At 45.1% G+C, this 17,857-nt stretch overlaps 2 protein-coding genes across 3 annotated transcripts in view; one reads left to right on the top strand and one right to left on the bottom strand.

The window, feature by feature from the left end:
* Nucleotides 1-13,847, bottom strand: part of LRRIQ4 (leucine rich repeats and IQ motif containing 4) — a 19,308-nt gene extending 5,461 nt beyond the window's left edge. Inside the window, 5 exon segments of the mRNA XM_020980240.2 lie at nucleotides 1,572-1,710; nucleotides 4,823-4,890; nucleotides 4,893-4,995; nucleotides 8,694-9,768; nucleotides 13,772-13,847. Coding sequence (XP_020835899.1) covers nucleotides 1,572-1,710; nucleotides 4,823-4,890; nucleotides 4,893-4,995; nucleotides 8,694-9,731 — 1,348 coding nt within the window. The 5' untranslated portion in view covers nucleotides 9,732-9,768; nucleotides 13,772-13,847.
* The window catches only part of LRRC34 (leucine rich repeat containing 34), a 17,184-nt gene continuing 12,598 nt past the window's right edge, over nucleotides 13,272-17,857 (top strand). Inside the window, exons 1-4 of one of the 2 annotated variants that reach the window (XM_020980244.2) lie at nucleotides 13,272-13,693; nucleotides 16,791-16,920; nucleotides 17,414-17,535; nucleotides 17,625-17,689. In XM_020980244.2, coding sequence (XP_020835903.1) covers nucleotides 13,609-13,693; nucleotides 16,791-16,920; nucleotides 17,414-17,535; nucleotides 17,625-17,689 — 402 coding nt within the window. In that variant the 5' untranslated portion in view covers nucleotides 13,272-13,608. Of the gene's footprint in view, nucleotides 13,694-16,600; nucleotides 16,921-17,413; nucleotides 17,536-17,624; nucleotides 17,690-17,857 lie in introns of both variants that reach the window. The other variant, XM_020980250.2, reaches the window with a different exon arrangement.

The raw sequence follows: 17,857 nt of genomic DNA, 5'->3' as shown, positions 1-17,857 counted from the left end.
CACCTTCCTCTATTGTCACCCAGTGAGTTCAATTCAATTCACTTAACATCGATTCAGCACCTGCCACGTGCCAGGCACTGTGCCAGGCGCTGGGAATCAGGAACAAGGAGAGAACTCCTACCTTCAGGATGCTTACTTTCTTTAAGAGACATGGGGGTGGGGGAATGGAAGCCAAGGTTTCCTTTTCAATACAGCAGCATTTACCAGGCCTTGTCACAAGAGTAATTTTCTATTGTACTGGCAGAGCTTGCAGGTGGGGGCATGGGAGAGACGCAAACCTATCTTCTCCGTTCATTCCAGTGAAAGTTTCTAGGATCAGGATAAAGAAGGGCACTTAATTAAGAAAATGGAACGTGCAAAGATGTTCAGATCAAGTCCTGGTCTCTCCATCTCTAAAAATAGGGCAAGTAAAATGAATACTTTGAGAATAAACTCATCAATATCATTACTTGAGTAGAACTTGCATGTCAGGAAGAATTAATTCCTTTCATTTCCTGTGAGTGACTAGTTTGTAAGATTTGGTGTAGAAACCCACCGCAATTAATGTAAACACAGAGACCTAAACATCGTCATAGAATTGACCAACCAGAGGTGAAGTGACTTGCCCAGGGTTACACAGCTAAGAAGTGTCGGGCTGGATTTGAATTCAGGTCTTCCCAACTCCAGGCCTGAAGCTCTTGCTACCAAATGTTTACTGTGAGTGATCTTTTCCTGTGGTTTCATTAGAATGTGAGCTCTTGAAGGTAGGGACTATGTATTTAATATAGTGCCTGGGACACAGGAGTGCTTAATAAAAGTTCACTGATTTGACTAGGCAAAATTATGATGATGAATTTGAAGGAAGTGTTTGTAACAGAAAGTGGATAGGGCACTCAACTTGAAGACAAAGAAACCTGGATTCAAATCCTGCCATAATCACATAAGCTGTGTGACCCTGACTAAGCCATTGACCTCTCTGGGCCTCAGTTCCCTCATAGGGGAAGTGATGGGGTTAGATTCAGTGGCCTCTAACTGCCTTTAGTTCCTTTTTTTTTCTTTTTGGTGAGGCAATCAGAGTTAAGTGACTTGCCCAGGGTCACACAGCTAGTAAATGTCAAGTGTCTGATGCCAGATTTGAACTCAGGTCCTCCTGACCCCAAGGCCAGAGCTCTATCCACTGAGCCATCTCGCTGTGCCTTCCTCCAGTTCTAAATCGAGTATCATTTAATTTGGGTTCAGAAGACCTAGCTCTCTTATTACCTGTGCGACCTTGGGCAAATCCCTGAACATTTCTGGGCCTCAGTTTCCTCATCCATCAAATGAAAGGATTGGGTACTGACATAATGAAATATATGACGTTGGCCTTGGAATAAGGAAGACCTGGGTTCAAGTCCTTCTCGGACACAGAGTGGATGTTTGACCCTGGATAAGTGATCTGATCTCTCATGGCTCTCTCTTGCACAGAAAGTGCCATGGCCTTCCATTGGGAGAAGTCATTTCATCATTCCCCTAGACCAATGAAATCATAGGTTTAGTCCAAAATGGAGATGGGGAGAGGGAAGGTGGGGGGCAGGAGGGAGGAGACTCATTACCTTGTAATTGACATATAGAATCTGGAAGCTCCCTGATCTGATTGTTGTGAAGATCCAGCAGCTGCAAGCTTCTCAGTGAACCTATGCCCGCAGGTAAATACTCGAGGCTGTTATTTTCACAATACAGCTCTTTCAGATTCTGAAATATAATAAACCTTCAGTGTAACAATTCTCAAGTTGATAGATAAATTAATCCCAGAATCATCTACAAGTCCCTTCCCCCTAATATATCCTGATGAAGAAAAAAAAAAACATTAGATCTGCCATCTGATTAGTGTGAAGGGAATGAATGTCTTCATCAATGCCTGGCCCATCTCTTTTTTCTGATCATGCATTTTTCTGATGATATACTCTATGCTGTTTTTACTGAGTAACTGCTTGCTAAGTGTTGAAAAACCCCTGCCCCTCTCCACTGACTTCTGGGTAATTATACATTTTAATTCTTTGGAGAATTTGGAGTGTTCCAAGACTTACAGCCATATAATATTACTTCTACTAGGAAAGATGGCCCTTGTTTTAGAGAGAAGTTTGGGGTCATTAAAAAAATGTTGCGATTTCTCAGAGTCTCCAGCCCCTCTCTGTTTCTGGCTCAATTCTGGGTACAGATCATTGCCCACTTGTAGTATCTATCATAGATAGATAGATAGATGATAGATAGAGAGAAGATAGATAATGGATGGATGGGTGGGTGGATGGATAGATAGATAGGACAGATATCCTCATATCACATACGTATATGTATGTGTACATATATACAGATATATGGATGAATTATATAGATTGTTCATCCAACTACATATAATAATTTCTGGACAATAGATATTCTTCATCCACTTGGTTTTTCTTATATGATTAGGTCAAAATCTCTTGAGTGATTGCAGGCGTCATTACGCTCTGTAATGTTTCAGGATTTGATGCAAATGGCAAAATCTCATCCTCAAAAAAAAGGTAACAATAAGGTCTAAGATTTTTTCCATATCTTTACTATCTTCCCTACATTCCCTCAAAACTGAGTCTTCTCTAACATGGGTTTCCTTAGAGTGGACTTGCCTAGGAGTCACCTGCTTTTACCAGCTTTGTTTTCTTCAATGCTATTTCTACTTCCTCAAGAAGCTTATCTCAGAATGTGGTTTTAGAGTATGAGTACAAGATGGTGGCTCCCTGGTGATGGTGGGAAGAATTTATCATAAAAAATATTGGCAGATCTTTCCCATTTCTTAGTCTTGTTGTTAGGATCAAAAGAGACAGTATTTATAAAGCACTTAGCACAGTGCCCGGCAAATGTTTATTCCCCTCCTTTTTATTTCAGACCAGCAAATTTGTAGGTCATAAGAGGTAAGTGATAGAGAAAATAAGATGGAAAGCCAAGTCATCTTTGATTATGTTTTGACCTTGTATAGGGTGATCCTCTTCTGAATGGAGAGTGGATGATTTTACACCTTGTGAAGGACATACGTTTTTGAATGGGCTCATTTATGGGGAAGGATTCAGTCCCCAGACAAGAAATGGGGGCCAAAAGGAAAGACCAAGGGCAGCTAGGTGGTGCAGTGGACAGAGCACTGGCCCTGGAGTCAGGAAGACCCGAGTTCAAATCTGGCCTCAGACACATAACACTTACTAGCTGTGTGACCCTGGGCAAGTCACTGAATGCCTAGTCAAAAAACAAAAGGGAAGACCAAAAACCTTTGATTTCCTGCCTCCTCTCTTGGAGGTGACAAGCCTCAGGTCTGAGATCCTGAGGGAACAGAATTAGAGAGGCTTCTGACAGTCCTGAGGGTCTCTGCTCTGTCCGAAAGAGCGCAGCAATACCACAAGTAAGGACTATAGCTGAGTCTGAAACTACAGCTGGTGGTGTCTTCAGCTGACCCTCAGGGAGCAGCTCAAGGAGCTGGCAGATTAACCAATCCAGCAGAGACATCATTACCTGGAAGAGAAAGTCCACCTGAGTAAACTGTGCAGCAGAAACACCACGCTCTGTAAGGAGCCAGCCCAGCCTAGGAGTGGGGTAACCCCCCCAACAGAGACACTCTTCTCTGTGAGGAGCAAGCCCAGCCAATTAACCATCTCAAACAGACCCCATGTTCAGGGGTAAATATTATGAAGACAGAAAGCATATTGAGGCCCTGCATTTCCAGATTGTGAGCTGTCTTTGCTACATGTGCTCTCTACACATACGCCTGACTCCCACTGTCTTTGAAGTTTGTGACCACTCTTCCCCCACATATAGTAGGTATTTGTAGGAGGGTGGGTTTCAGGTTTGTAGGGAGAGTGTTTGGTCTATTTTTGCTGTGCTATTTCAGTAAATGCCTTTGCTGAGACCTAATTGGGACAACTGGCTAATCATTAATTGGAAACATACTGGTGGGGGCTCGTGAGCCATAGTTTTGAAATGATGGAGGCACAGGGTGCATACTTGAACCTGACAGTACTGATCTTTTTGGAGGGCCGATCTGTTTGGGCAGCCACTTCAGGGCTTGCTATGATTACATTCGCTGGTGAAATGGGATACTGAATCCCACGCTCGCTCTGTGTATTTTTCTAATTTACTCCACAAGTGTTAGTTTCTTTTTGATTCACTTGACTCTCTATGTAACTGTAAGTTTCTAGGATAATCATTTACTGCACTTCATTCAAACCTAAGGAGCACTGATTTGCTTATCCATTCAGGTTAACACACGCATCTTTTCAGCAGAAATGCTCTCTCAGAGAAGTGCTATGGCTTTGAACTTTGGAACAGCACAATCCCCAAAGAATCCGAGTTGTCAGTGACCCAGGGGACAATGTAGCGGTGAATGGTGGACTCAAGTAAACTGTAGACTATTTCCAACATTGACCTATATATAAGAAGTAGAAGTAGGGATATTATTGAGGAAATACATGATTGAGAAAACAAGGCAGTGCAGCTGCAAGGAATGAGTAGGGGATAACAGTTGGTGTGAATATTCCATTAACGGTGGTGGTGTTCAGTCATTTTTAAGTTATGTCTAACTCTTCATGACCCCATTTAGAGTTTTCTTGGACAAAAATACTGGAGTGGTTTGCCATTTCCTTCTCTAGCTCATTTTATAGATGAGGAAACTGAGGCAAACAGGGCTAAGTGACTTGCCCAAGGTCACACAGCTAGTAAGTGCTGGATTTAAACTCAGGTCCTCCTGACTTCAGGGCCGGTGCTCTATCCACTGCACCACCTAGCTGCCCCAAAACTTGCGTATTTTTGGTGAACATTCCATTATATACGTTTGAATTCATACCGTTAGCTTCAGGATGTTTTCTGAGATATAGGTCAGTTTGGTTCCTTGATCCTGTCCCAGATAAAGTGTTCTAAAGATTCAATTAGCAAGATTTCCTCTGGAAATATAGTGAAATTATTTCCAGTTAGACTAAGTGCCTTCAATTTGACAAGGTTGAACACCTCTGGAGGGACCTAGATAGAGCCATCAAAAAAAAAAAAAAGAGTGAAGTTGTCAAAATTGTTTGAACACGTTAGAAAATCAATAGGGCTTTGCTTTGGAGACAAACTATTACTGATCAACAAAATTCAGAGGCAATTCAGCATCTTCCTGGATGAATCATGCTTGCAAACTCCATGGGATGAGTATGACCAGAACTGGGAATGCATAATAGTCAGTCTCAAAAGTTTATTTATGGCAGTATAAGAGAGTAACCCAGAAAACCTGTGAAAACTTCGTTTTTACAAAACAAAAAAAGTCAGTGAAAACAATTCTTAACCTCCATGCAAACGTATGAAACTTGACGTGGTCAAGCGCTTGAAGATCATGAAATGAAAAATGCTTTTAAAAAAAAACATGCAGTAGTGAGTTGGGAAACTGTGCGTGTGGAATGTTGGGCATACACTGTCAGACATGGCCACTGTGGGTCAGCTGGTTTTTCTTAACTGTCTTTCATTGTCCCAAGAGAGGGCTCATTTGTTGGAGCATGTGTCTCTGGATATGACTCTGATATAAAAACAAAAGGATTAATAATAATTTTTTAAAAAGGTACAGCAGTACAATAGTAGCAGCAGGAGCAGAAGCAGCAGCAGCAGCAGCAGCAGCAGCAGTAGTAGTAGTAGTAGTAGTAGTAGTAGTAGTAGTAGTGGTGGTGGTGGTGGTGGTGGTGGTGGTGGTGTGGTGGTGGTGGTGGTGGTGGTGGTGGTGGTGGTGGTGGTGGTAGTAGTAGATGAATAAATAAGTGAATAGAGAGATGGATGATAGGATAGATAGATAGATAAGTAAATGAATGAATGACGGGTAGGTAGATAGATGATAGGGAGAATAGATAACTGGAGAGATAAATAAATTCCCTTACAGGCTTCTGGTGAAGAATGTCCTCCACCTCCCAATGGTGGCCTGTCTACTTTGGGACAGCTCTACTTGTTAGGAAGTTTTCCCTTTCATCAAGACCAAACCTGCCCTGCCTGTAACTCTCACCCAGTACTCCCCTTCCCTCTAGGGTCAAGCAGAATGAACCTAATCCCTTTTCTATATGATAACCTCTCAAGTATATGAAAATAGCTATTACACCACCATGAATCTTTTCTTTTCCAGGATAAACATAGCTAGTTCCATCAACTGATAACATCTAACATTTACCTAAGGTTTTAAGGTTTGCAAAGCACTTCATAAATAGTATCTCATTTTATTCTCTCCTACAAGTGAGGTGCTATTATAATTCACATTTCACAGTCAAGGAGACTGGGGCACCAAAATAATGAGTGACTTACCTAGGGTTACACGGCTAGTTAGTGCCTAACACTGGATTTGAACTTGGATCTTCCTGACTCCAGGTCCAATGTATTGCCTAACTGCTTAACCCTCACACAGCCTGATGTCCAGCCTCAGGTCACCCCCGCTATAGATGATCTTCGGCTTGCCGATGTCATCTCTAAAATGTGGCACCCAGAACGGAATACAATACTCTCATTATGTTCTGCCTGGAGCAGAATACTCCCTCGTGCCCAGCACTACCAGGTGTCTCGATATTAGCCAACTAAGGCTGCCTTCACTTTGGAAGGTAGACAGCTTGTATCATTGACTCCCATTGACCTTACAATCCTCTAAACCTCTTCCCCAGCCATGGTTCTCCCAAAGTGTACTTGTTGGAGTTGATTTCTTGAACCCTAAGTGACAGACCTTACATTGATCTGTATTAATTTATCAAATATTAATTCATCAACTTGGTGCTTTGTTCTAGCCAGCCAAAGTCTTTTTGAAACCTAACCCTGTCATCCTATGTTTCATTCCCTCGACTTTGCGCCATCTGCAGATGTGATAAGCAGACCACGGAGGGCTATGCTAAAGCCAGCACCTACCAGCTCAGAATTGATCGTGACATTTTGGGGGTGAACATGTGTACCTCAGAAATCAGCAAATGCTACAAAGCAAGGCTGGAATCATTGTTTTATTGATTGTCTAGAACTTCAGAAAGTGATAGAAAAATGTTGATGGAGAAAATGAAGATTAAACTGAAAAGTGTGCGATCCACTTTTTTTTGGAAGATCTGGTTGTTAAATATTTAAATACCAGCACACTTCTAATGCCATGTATGCTATCGGTTAAAAAAACTGTTAGTTGGTTAATAATGTGGTGCTTTACAAACTGCTATGGACACTGAAAACTTTAGTGCTTTAAATACATTGATGGAACCAATGCAAATGCTTATCTGGGAGCTTTAGGATTCTGGAATACTTCCACTAGAAAGAAGGAAACTTTGAAGACAGACAGAAAGAAGGAAAGAAAGAAAGAAAGAAAGAAAGAAAGAAAGAAAGAAAGAAAGCAAGCTATTTTCATCATTTAATCAGTATTCAATCAACAAACACAAATTAAGTGCCTACTCTGTGCCATGCACTATGGTAGGCAGTTGGGGATACGTCCTTGCCCTCCAGGAGTTTACACTCTAATAGAGAAGTAGACAAGTACGTATACAAAATACACACAAGGCAAATAAATAGTACAGAACCTCGGGTGGGAAGGCATTGGAGGCGCAGGACCAGGAAAAGCCTCATGCAAAGGAGGCCTTTGGGCTGAAGATGGAAGAAAAAGCAGGGATTCCAAGAGGAAGACCTAAAGAGGGTGTGTATCCCATCAGGCAGTGACTGAAGCAAAGGTGCAGAGGAAGGAATCAGAGGAAGATGGCGCTGTGGTTGTGAAACTGAGCAAAACTAGAAGGATTCTGGTACCCGCAACAGAAGCTGGGAAGTTGAGAAGAGGGACAGGTTTGGAAGCAAAGAGAATGAGTTTTGTTTTAGACGTGATAAGCTGGAAGTGCCTCCAGGATTTCCGTTGTGCAGTTGGTGATTCAGGACTGGAGGGCAAGAGAGAGATAGGGACTGGACACCAAGGTCTGGGAGGCATTTACACAGAGAAAGTCGTTGAATCCATCAGATGCTGATAGATGTAGAGAAAGAAGAGGACCCAGGACAGAGCTTTTGAGACAGACATCACTATCCAACTCTAAATAATTTCATATTCAGTATTTCAGCAATTCAATGCCTTGGATCTTTTTTTTTTTAAAGCAAGAAATATAGTTCTGAACCTGTAACTTACAAACCAAACCTCATGGGCCATAACTGACCGCTACTGCAAATGCTTAATGAACAGAATCCTTTGGTAGGGGCAAGAATCCCCCTTCACCTACCTCTTTTCCACAGGTGAATTTTCATCTATTCATTTTCAGTCAGCAAGGAAAGCCAGACTGAGAGCCTACAAGCAGCCTCGTGACAGAAGAGAGGGAGATGATGTCTAGTGGAAGAAACTGAAAATCACAGAGCTCGGGTTTCAATCTGAACTCTGTCAGGCCTCAGCTTCCTTCTCTGTAAAATGGGGGTGGGGTGGGGTGGGGTAATACCGTCCCCCCCCCCCCCGGCGCTGGAACAGTGAGGGGGAGGTAGTAGCCTCGGGTGCAATTGTATACTTAATGTGAGACGTCTTTCCTAGTTTGTAAGGTTTCCGGGGGGGACGCTGACTAATTTTTGTTAAAGGGGGCAGTAGGCCAAATAAGGTTGGGAACCTCTAGATGACCCCTGAGGGTCCCTTTCAGCCCTAGATTAACCATACAATAGATCTGGCCATGGCGTTATGAGTGCAGCCCCTTAGAGGTCCTAGGAAAGTGGGAAACGTGTACCTGACAAATGCGATTGTCATCCAGGGACAGTATCTCCAGGTTTTTCAAAGCGCAGACCTCGATAGGGAAAAAATCAAAGTAATTCTGGCTCAGATCTAAGAGAGTGACATTGAGCAGGCGTTTGAAGGAGCGGCGCAGGGTTTTCAGACAGGTGTTCTTCATGTACAGGAGATGGAGTAGCGTCCACTTGCAGATTAGCCTGGGCACCTTCTCCAGGCAGTTCCCCGAAAGACCCAGCTCAGTAATTTCGGTCAGCTCTTTGAGGGTCGAGGGGAGGTTGCGCAGGAAGTTATAGGAGACGTCCAAGATCGTTAGCTTGCTACAGCTGCCCAGAGTGTCCGGGAGGTAGGTCACACAATTCGAAGCGATGAAGAATTTCTCCAGCTTGGTGAGCGCGCTGATCTCGTCGGGGATGACCGCGATCTGATTTTGCTCCAAGTCTACGATCTCCAGGTTGTAAAGGACGCAGAGCTCCTGGGGAAATTCTTCAAACCGGTTGTCCTGCAGGTAAATCTCCCTCAGTTTGGTCTGATTGACGATTTCTTTGGGCAGAGCCTTCAGCCTGTTGTGAGACAATCCCAGCAATTCCAGATGGTGCAGGCACTTACACACCTGGATGGGGAAATGCTCCAGGTGAATTTTATAAAGCCGGAGCTGTCGAAGGGCCCGCAGATGGGAAAGGACAGGCAAAGTGCTGGGAATCAGCGGGTTGTTGCTAAGGTCCAGACTTTGAAGATTAGTCAGTTCCCCGAGGTCTTTGCAAAGAAATCTTAGGTTATTGTTGTTCAGGTAGAGAATCTTTAGGTTGGTGAGATTACGGATGTCTTTAGAAATCCCCTCAAGCACATTATTTTCCAAGTGCGCTTCTTCCAGTTCCCAAAGTTCCAGGAGGGAAGATGGGATAAAGGTGAGATTTTTTTTAGAAGCATCCATGAAATATTTTTTGTCTCCAACTCTTTCTGGTGGGGGTTCTGCAGACTTTGATAAGGTAGTTTTTTGTTTGTGGGACAAAAGTTTGAAGACTTGGTCTGCAAACATCTTGGTAGCAGGATTAAAAAGCCCAAATATTCAGAATCTAAAGCATTGTAAGACAAGAAAAACAAATCAACAAACAAGCAGAATTTAGCTTTCAGTAGACTTCAAAAGTAGCTTTCTGGACTCCCTTCATCCTTTCAGTGACAGAGGATTCATTGTGTGTGGAATAGAGCATTGGATGGGGAATCAGGAAGACCTGAGTTTGAATTCTACCTCAGAAAACTATATCTGAGTGCATGAGTTGTGTTTACCCCTCTCTCAGCCTCAGTTTCTTTATCTGTAAAATCGCCTCACTCTCTCAGGACCAAGTGGGATAACATGGACAGTGCTTTGCCTGCCTTAAAGCACTAAATATTATTAATAATAAGTTATACATTTATTTATATTTATAACATTAAATTATTTATTAATAAATATAAATTATTATTATTATTATTATTAGCTTCAGAAAGCAGTCCATTCCGTTTTTTGACAACTCTAATGTTTAAGCACTTCTCCCTTTTTGTGCATTCTGTTTGGCCAAAAGCTGCATTCTTTTGACTTGCTCCCATCTGTTCCACTCCTGACCACTGAGCTACGTGAAAGAATATTTCTCTATATCCAAACATAAAAATACAGCTTTCATGGCACTTCCCTCCATGCGTTCTATAGTGATAGGGACAGGACTTGTAATTTCAGATTTCTGGCCGCGTGCTGCTCCACACACACTTGCAATGCTTTTCCTTCTCATCTCCACATCTTGGGACCTTCTACCCCTTCAAGGTTCCACTTAGTGCCACTTCTATCTAGATACCTTCCTAATAGTTGTTAAAACTCAAACCCCCTCCCCCCTAAAAAAATTCTGTTGTATTCATTTTTTGCTTACATTGTATTTACTGTTGTATGAACAGGTCATATCCAACCTTAGGGATATTTTTGTCTTTTCCCAGAATTTAGCACACTGACTGGCATACAGTAGGTGCTTAATAAATGTTCCTTGAATTACATTGACTTAAATGTTAGACAAAGTAAATTTAAATTCAGCCCACTGGCTAGATTGTTAAAATCATAGTAAGTCAGAGAATTTGATTTTGTGAGGTTAACTGTCAGAAAGATGATGGATCAACGAATTAAAATTCAATAAATATTTATTAGGGCCTAATTATATATGTACAAAAGCAGCTATGTGGCACAGTGGATATAGTCCCAAGGCTGGAGTCAAAAAGACTCATCTTCCTGAGTTCAAAACTAGCCTCAGACACTCCCTAGCTATGTGCCCCTGGGCAAGTCACTTAATCCGGTTAGCCTCAGTTTCTTCATCTGCAAAATGAGCTGGAGAAGGAAATGGCAAACCACTCCAAGTATTTTTGCCAAGAAAACCCCAAATGGGGTCAGACAGAGTCAGACATGACTGAAAAATTACTGAACTAACAACGATATACAAAGGACTGGGTGAAGTGTTGGGGATGCAGGGACAACAATGATCCAACCCCTGTTCCCAAAAACAATCTATGGGGGTGAGTAAAGAGAGATGGTATGTATGCTGATGAGTATAAACAAAGAAGGAATTAGAAAGGGCAAAGGAGATAGACATCCAGAAAAAATGAGCTGGGAAAATTTTAGGAGAAAAAATCCTTTCAGCCAAGCCATCAAAGAAAGATACACAGTTTTGGTGGCACCTGAGTGGGGCCTTAAAGAGGAGGAAATAAACATTTCGATAGCACCTACTGTGTGCTAAGCACTTTACAAATATTATTTCATTTCACCGTCACAACAACCCTGAGAGGGAGGTACTGTTATTATCCCCATTCTACAGGTGAGAAAACAGAGGCAAACAGAGTGACTTGCCCAGGTTCACACAGCTAGATAGCACTTCAGATGGTGAAGCACTTGCAGACGGTGACCACCCTTGGGTGATTCACCAGGACCAGAAGATTGCAAAGGTCAGTTCTCTTCTATAATCAATGGAGAAATTAGTCTTCCCACCTTCCCCTCATTAATGTATACGGAAGCAGCTTCACTTCTTGCGTGTCTCTGGGCACTTGTTCTACTCCGACCGCCCGTCAGCACCTCCCCTCTCCTTCCACCAGAACCTAGAGCTCTGGCCCTGCGCCCACTTATTTTGCCAGGGCCTCCACACCATTTCCTGGCCTGAGTCCCTGAGCAGGTACTCTCCCACGCTCCCTCCTTTCCAGAATTCCTTTGTGTGTGGTCTTCAGAGTTAGAATGGAAACTCCCTGAAACTGTCTTCCTTTCTTGTATTGGTATCACAGGTGCTTAGGTGAACAGTAAGTGCTTAATAATTGCTCCAGCTCTCTGCCTAGCTATCATCTCTCCAACTACCATGCCACCTATCTCTCTCCCCCGTCCTCTATCTGAATAGCTATCAACCTCGGTATTTATCTAGCTAGCTATCTCTGAATAACCATCCATCTCTGTCTATCCATCCATCCACTCACCCATCTGTCCAAATATCTGCATATATCATGTATCAGGTATCTCTATTTTTATCCATCTATTGTCTACCTACCATTATCTATATCTATCCATCCATATCTATCATCTATCTATATTTATCAATCATCTGTCCATATCTATCAATCATCTGTCTGTATCTATCCATCCATCCATCCATCTCTCATTTAGCTAACTGGGGTTCTTCCCATCATCATGCCTCAAATCTTAAAGCCTATGTAAATGTTACAAATTGTAACTCAAATCAGTCAACAAGCATTGATTAAGCACCTGCTGTGTGCCAGGCACTATGCTAAGTAAGCACTGGGGGATACAAAGACAAAAAAAAAGCTCCTTTCCTCAAGGCCTTTACGTTCTCACGGAGGAGACATGTACACAGACGATTAGAGTCCATACAAGATGAGCACAAAGCAGATTTACAAGAAGATGATTGGCCCATTCATCGGGCTGCTGCTAGGGGGTACAGTATACAAAGAGTTGGGGCTAGAACCTGGGAGATCTGAGTTCAAATTTGACCCCAGGCATTAACTAGCTCTGTGTGACCCTGAGAAGTTATTTACCCTGTTTGCCTCAGTTTCCTCTTCTGTAAAATGGGGCTAAAAGGGTAGTGAGTATTAAGTGAGAGAAATACTTGCAGGACAGTGCCTGGCACATAGTAGGTGCTCTACACGGAGAGCTCTAGCCATCCCTATCACACCGCATAAGCATAGCTCCATTACTTAATCACTTTCCATTTCCCAGAGTTCTAAGACCGCTCATCCTCCAAGCCTCTGCCAATTCACCCACACCGGCGGGGAGATTCGATCCCGTGGCCTGTGGGAGCGAGCGCTGTGCTCTGCACCACGAGGGCCCCCCCCAAAAGGGCGCCCGCCCGCCCGTCGCCCGCGGCTCCCCCTGCTGGTGGTGGCCAGGAGCCGTGCACGACGCCCTTCCTTCCCCACGTTCTCCGGGCCACAGACCCGGTTAAGGTGGGGCTGGGGGTGGGGGTAGGAGTGGGGGCGGGGGCGGGGGCGGGGCGCGCGCCTCTCTTCTCTTTCATTCGCTCGCCTGCTCCCCTCCCCCCAAGAACTGTAACAGGCTGGTGCGCAGGCTCAGTGCTCAGGAGGAAGTACTTGTGGGAAGAGCCTCTGCAAGCAGGCGGTGGGCGGGACACCAGGACTTGCAGAAGGAGCTGGCCGTGGGGCCTCGGTAATCCCCGCATCCGCCCCGGCCACGCTAATGGGCACACGTGGCTCCGCCCCTCCGGGGGGGGGAGTTGGGGGTAGAACGGAGAGAGCGTGCGACCGCCGGGTTGCCATAACAACCGCCCGTTTTCCGGCGTCCCCAGAGCGAGCGTAGCCACGCGCCTCCACCAGCTCCTGATAGGCCTGGGAGAAGAGAGCGCGGCCTCCGCTAGGGGGCGGAGCGGAGTCACCGCGCTGTTGCCATGGAGCCGGGCAGCGGAGGCTTGTCCCTGCAGGCAGAGAAGGGAATGGAGATCATTACCTCCTTCACCCCCCTGCCGATAGCCGGTAGGTAGAGCGCGGAGCCGGCCCGGCCGGGGTGGGGGGCGGCGGGGAGGGGCGAACAGTTGGAGACCTTGACCTCACCCTTAGCGGAGACTTTGCTCCTCCTCCGCCCTCCCCTCGGCAGAGCACCCAGTAGCTGCTTAATAAATGCAGGTGCCGGATGGTGCCGGACTCGCTCAGGGATGCGGTCAGGGTCCGGCTCCGAGCGGGGATGGCCCAAGCGTCCGGAGGCAGCTGCCAACACCCCGGGCTCTCAGGACTCGTGTGGCCCCGGCCCCGTGCCTGGCTCCGACGGGACCCCTCCTGCCTGGGGTGGGGGGCATTTGGCCCTCTGTGATCTCACCGGGAGGACCCCTCCCCACCCTCCGGGCTGGCCAGCCCCGGTCCTGCTCCTTCCTCATCTGCTGCATGTTCGCATTTTTGTGTCCCCAGCACCCGCTGTGCCGTGTGGTTGAGTGCTTCATAAATGTTTATTAAATTATTTAATTAAATGTCATATTATTGAAAAGAAGGCGAAGCTGTTAAATAGGGGAGAAAACTCTGGACGGACAGCGTAGACTGTGAGTGAAAACCGAAACTGACCTTTCACACACTCATTATGAGCAGGCATCTATGAGTCGCCTGTTGTGTGTCAGGCCCTGTGCTAAGGAAGTGCTTACTCGAATGAAAAGGCTGCAGGGGGTGGTTAAAAAAAATGGCCTGGAAAGACCTGGGTTCAAGTTCTGACTTTCACGTACCGGGCTCTATTAACCTCCCCCCAACCCCGTGGCAACACTTCTGTCAAACCAGATTAAAGTGTAGTTGAGAAATATTTAACAAAATACATTAAAAAACAGTAGACCCAGGTAATGTGGTTTTCTAAATCAGTACGCAAACTGTTTGGTGCCGCCATCGCAGCTCTAGGTAACACTGGGACGGCTCCAAGGGTCTAGAGAGGTTACAGAGTGCCAGCCCGCACCGGGAGAGGGAGGTGCTTACCTGGAAGCTCCTCATTCCCCCGCAATCACAGACCCAGCCCCCAGCCTACTTCCTCGTCTCTGCCCATCCGTTACTTTTCTTAAAACATGACAGGTGGGTTTTGTGTCAGGGAGTCACTTGGGGTCCTTGAAACCTGCGGCTTCCAAATGCGGTCTGACCTGCTCTGCTTCCTTGGTCCTCAGCACCGAGCCCTGTCCGCCCTCTAGGCCTGGCCAGGACTTTGGTGCTGATGTCTGCCAGGCAGGATAGGTAGCCCACCCAGAAGGCCTCCCGCTGAGGAGGCTGGAGGAGGCAGCACCGGGGCGTCCTCCCCGAGGGGCTGCTGGAGAAGGTCCCCACGGGGAGAGAAGCCTCGTCCCTCCGGCCTCCGGGGGTGGGCCCCTTAGGCCAGAGCCTGGGGTTTGAGAGTGATCATCAGGGTCATTCCACCAAGTTATCTGATGGCTAATCATACAGAAGTAGCACGCACAGTTAAGATGAAAACTCCACTCACTCCACGTTGATGGGGCGTCAATCAGTCGATGGGCATTTATGAAGCATCTACCACACGTGCCAGGCTCTGGTAATACAAAGAATGCATAGAATTAAAACAACCCCACCTCCGCAAAACCTCAAGTATCCATCAGCCCCTCCGTACCGGGGTGGGTGTGACAGGGACCTGTGCACACCTATGGTGGCAGGACTCCTGACTGGCTGGAGGGCGAGGTCGATGAGGCAGGAGGAGGAGAAGGTGGGAACGCCCAAGGATGAATAGGGGGCCCTCAGAGCCTTTGGCTTTGGGGAGGAGACAGCCCCCTGCCATATACCTAGACCCCCAGAGACTAGGAAGAGGAGGAGCTAAGATTCCATCTCTCTCCCCAACTTTTCCCTGTGTATCCTAGTGGCTTCCCCTCCAGCTTATTCCTTGCTCTGAGAAATGTTTGCTCACTATCTGTCTTTTAGACCTCAAGTGTATGAGGAGAAGTGGAGCCTACAATGTTACCCTCCAGGTCTGGGGCATAACTACTTCTCCCACATCTTTCTTCCCCAGCGTTGTTCTGAGAAGGGGTCCATGGGCTTCAGCACACTAATCACCCAGGAGGTCCATGGCGAGACACCAGATGCAAGGGCCCCCCCCCCTTGTACTGCTCCAAACTGAGAAGTCAGTCAAAACTTTATTTAGTAGCTGTGTGACCCTGGGCAAGTCACATAACCTCATTGCCTAGCCAAAAACAAAAACAAAAATACTTTATTTAGCATTTACTATGTCCCAGGCACTGAGACTGAAAAAAAACCAGAAAAACAAACTCCTGTCCTCAAGAAGCTTATATTCCAAAAGGGCAGACGTGTGTGCTCATTCCCACCCTAGGGAGGCAGAAGTGAGAAATGGACCCCACGAACCTTCTTGGGAGTAAAGTCTTACACACACACACACACACACACACACACACACACACACCCCTTTGGGTGGTGAGGCAGAAGGGACTTGAAGAAGCCGTGGCAGCATCCACTGGTGGCAGCTCTTGGAGGGGCTGTTACTTATAGGACACGAGCAACCCTTTGAGAGAATGGCATGAACACACTGGTCTCATTCTACGACAAATATTCTCCATCTTAAGTCACGTTACTATTAATGGGCTAACAAGCTTTTGTTCATCAGTCATGCAGAGGAAACACTGTCCCTGCCAAACTTCTCTTAATTGAGATGTCCACGCTCCTTGCACCTTTTTAGGTCCTGGACCCTTCGGCATCTAGTGAAGCCTATGGACCCCTGATCAGAATAATGTTTTCAAATACATAAAATACATGAAATTATAAAGTGAACCCTCTATCAAAGGGAAGATACATTTTTTTTCCTCACCCAAGTGTACGAACCCCCTGAAATCTGTCAGTCAGTGGACCCTAGGTTAAAAACCCTTAGCCTAATCTCATCTCCCATTTCCATTATTTTAGCTTCCAGAGTAGTGGAATGGTGCCTGTGCTTGACTCCCAGTTCCCTAAAAGAGTAGGGAATGTAGACATATAGATGTCATACTTACAGATCTCCAGTAGACCGGCCGTCCCATTGAAGAGCCACAGGTGTTGAACATGCTTCTGAATGGTCCTTGTGCCAGGAAGTATCCTTGGATTTGTTTCTTTATAGTTTCAACAGCATTCGCCACTCTCCCACGTGATTATTTGGAGGTGTGTGAACGTTTTGGTCGGAATTACAATCCTTTTGTATATCAAGTACTCCAGCTCCTAGAAAAAGAATATAGAAAAACTAATAAAAGGTAAGAAAAAATACCACATTATGTCTCTGTTCTCTGAAAATCATCCCCATAGAAATTTGAGAGATTCTACAGTCATTTAAAAATTCATTAGAAGTTGGACACATCTTTTAGGTATATGTCAGTAACAACTTAAAATTTTGGAGGCAGAGTGCATTGGCTTAGAACTTAGTCCCTAGCTCATCCCTGTTTTTCTGGCCTTGGGTAAGTCTCTCAAGCTTTGTGAGACTCAGTTTCTCCATCCGTAGGCTAAGAATGCTGTCACCCTCTGTTGTAAAGGTCAAATGAGAAAATGCATGTGATAGTGTTTTGAAAACCACAGAGCATTGTACAGATGTTAGCTTTCACTGCTCTTACTTCCTGTCTTACCCGGCAAGACTGACACTTGCCCCCCGTGGATGAGACTATTTACACTCACCTTTGTACGTGAACAAAAACTATATTGATTTCTTTACGGAGCTGCTTCGTTGTACTTTAACATATTTTTTATATTCAGATTTGAAGATGAATTCACAGTAAAAATAGCTGGTAATAACCGCTTAATTCCAGTACAGAGACTCACTGATGATGATTTTGAAATGCTTATCGATACCTTAAAACCACATTACAATGTTACAGGTATTGGTTTTAACTTAATCATGTCTTCCTGTCTTCAGAATTTAAGTATCATCAAGGTGGTCAGTCACGTATTAATTTGTGTCCCTTAGGTTTGGACGTTAGATACAACCTCTTAACTGATGATGGGGCGAACCATGTTGCAGAACTGCTTGAGGTATTGCATTATTTTGACTTCTAACATGTTTGTTTTGCTTATGGTGGTACGCACCACTTAGTCTTAACAGGCTATGCAGTCTTTCCAGAATTCCAGGAATCTTGTCCTTTGTGGCCACATCTGAAATCTCAGATTACATTTTGAGACGTTTTGAGTGTATCTAGTATC

The sequence above is a fragment of the Phascolarctos cinereus genome, unplaced genomic scaffold, assembly GCF_003287225.1.
Source record: "Phascolarctos cinereus isolate Bilbo 61053 unplaced genomic scaffold, phaCin_HiC Scaffold_7;HRSCAF=346, whole genome shotgun sequence".
NCBI classification, from domain to species: domain Eukaryota; kingdom Metazoa; phylum Chordata; class Mammalia; order Diprotodontia; family Phascolarctidae; genus Phascolarctos; species Phascolarctos cinereus.
Note: the sequence above shows the minus strand (reverse complement) of the source record. Positions and strands in the feature narration are given on the sequence as shown.